The 714-nt window shown below is 63.6% G+C and overlaps 1 protein-coding gene across 1 annotated transcript in view; it reads right to left on the reverse strand.

Annotated features, from left to right (window-relative positions):
- Nucleotides 1-714, reverse strand: part of ALAD (aminolevulinate dehydratase) — a 6654-nt gene that overhangs the window by 1052 nt on the left and 4888 nt on the right. The window contains exon 8 of the mRNA XM_009326390.1: nt 159-245. Coding sequence (XP_009324665.1) covers nt 159-245 — 87 coding nt within the window. The remainder of the gene's footprint in view (nt 1-158; nt 246-714) is intronic.

The raw sequence follows: 714 nt of genomic DNA on the forward strand, positions 1-714 counted from the left end.
CCCGGAGCCGCTCCAGTGCCCACCTCGACATGCAAAACCAACAGTCGCATCCCCTCCGGTTTGGATATCCAAACGGTCCAGCCCCAAGCGCGCACCCCTCCTGGCCCTCCCCCTCCAGGGACACCCTGTGCCCTCACTGGCATGCAGAAAGAGCATACTCGAGCCTTGACGTCCCTCACGAGGTCCAGGTAGGGCATCCCTGGCTTCACCATCAGCATGTCCGTTCCCTCACGCACGTCCCGGTCCTGTGAGGGGAACACGCGCGCGACCCCGGCAGCTCGGGGTAGAATTAACAGTTTCCAGCAAGTCCACGGTTGGTTTTCCCCAGAAGTGTTGACCCGGTGGTTGGTTTTCCCAGGAGGGATCACGGAAGGGTTTGGTGAGCCCCTAACAGCCACGGGAGCCCACAGATGGGCTGCGATGGGGGAGAGCCGATGCTCCCCTCACCAGACGCACAGTGCCTGGGGAAAGCCGGTGGCTGCGTGTCCCTGGACCCGACACCCCGAGCTGTGGCGGGGCACAGGGTCACCAACTCCACGGCTCCCAGCACACGGTCCTTGGGCCCATGCTGGGGACCAGCTCTCCGGCAGGCTGATGGGCATCACGTTTCTCTCACTTGAGAGGGAAGAGCCTCAGCCATTTTGGCTGGCGTGCCTCCTACTGCCTTCTGCCTCCAACACCCCCGGGCTTGCTCTTCCCCAAAACCACGACCCC

This window comes from Pygoscelis adeliae, unplaced genomic scaffold (assembly GCF_000699105.1).
Source record: "Pygoscelis adeliae isolate BGI_AS28 unplaced genomic scaffold, ASM69910v1 Scaffold436, whole genome shotgun sequence".
NCBI lineage: Eukaryota > Metazoa > Chordata > Aves > Sphenisciformes > Spheniscidae > Pygoscelis > Pygoscelis adeliae.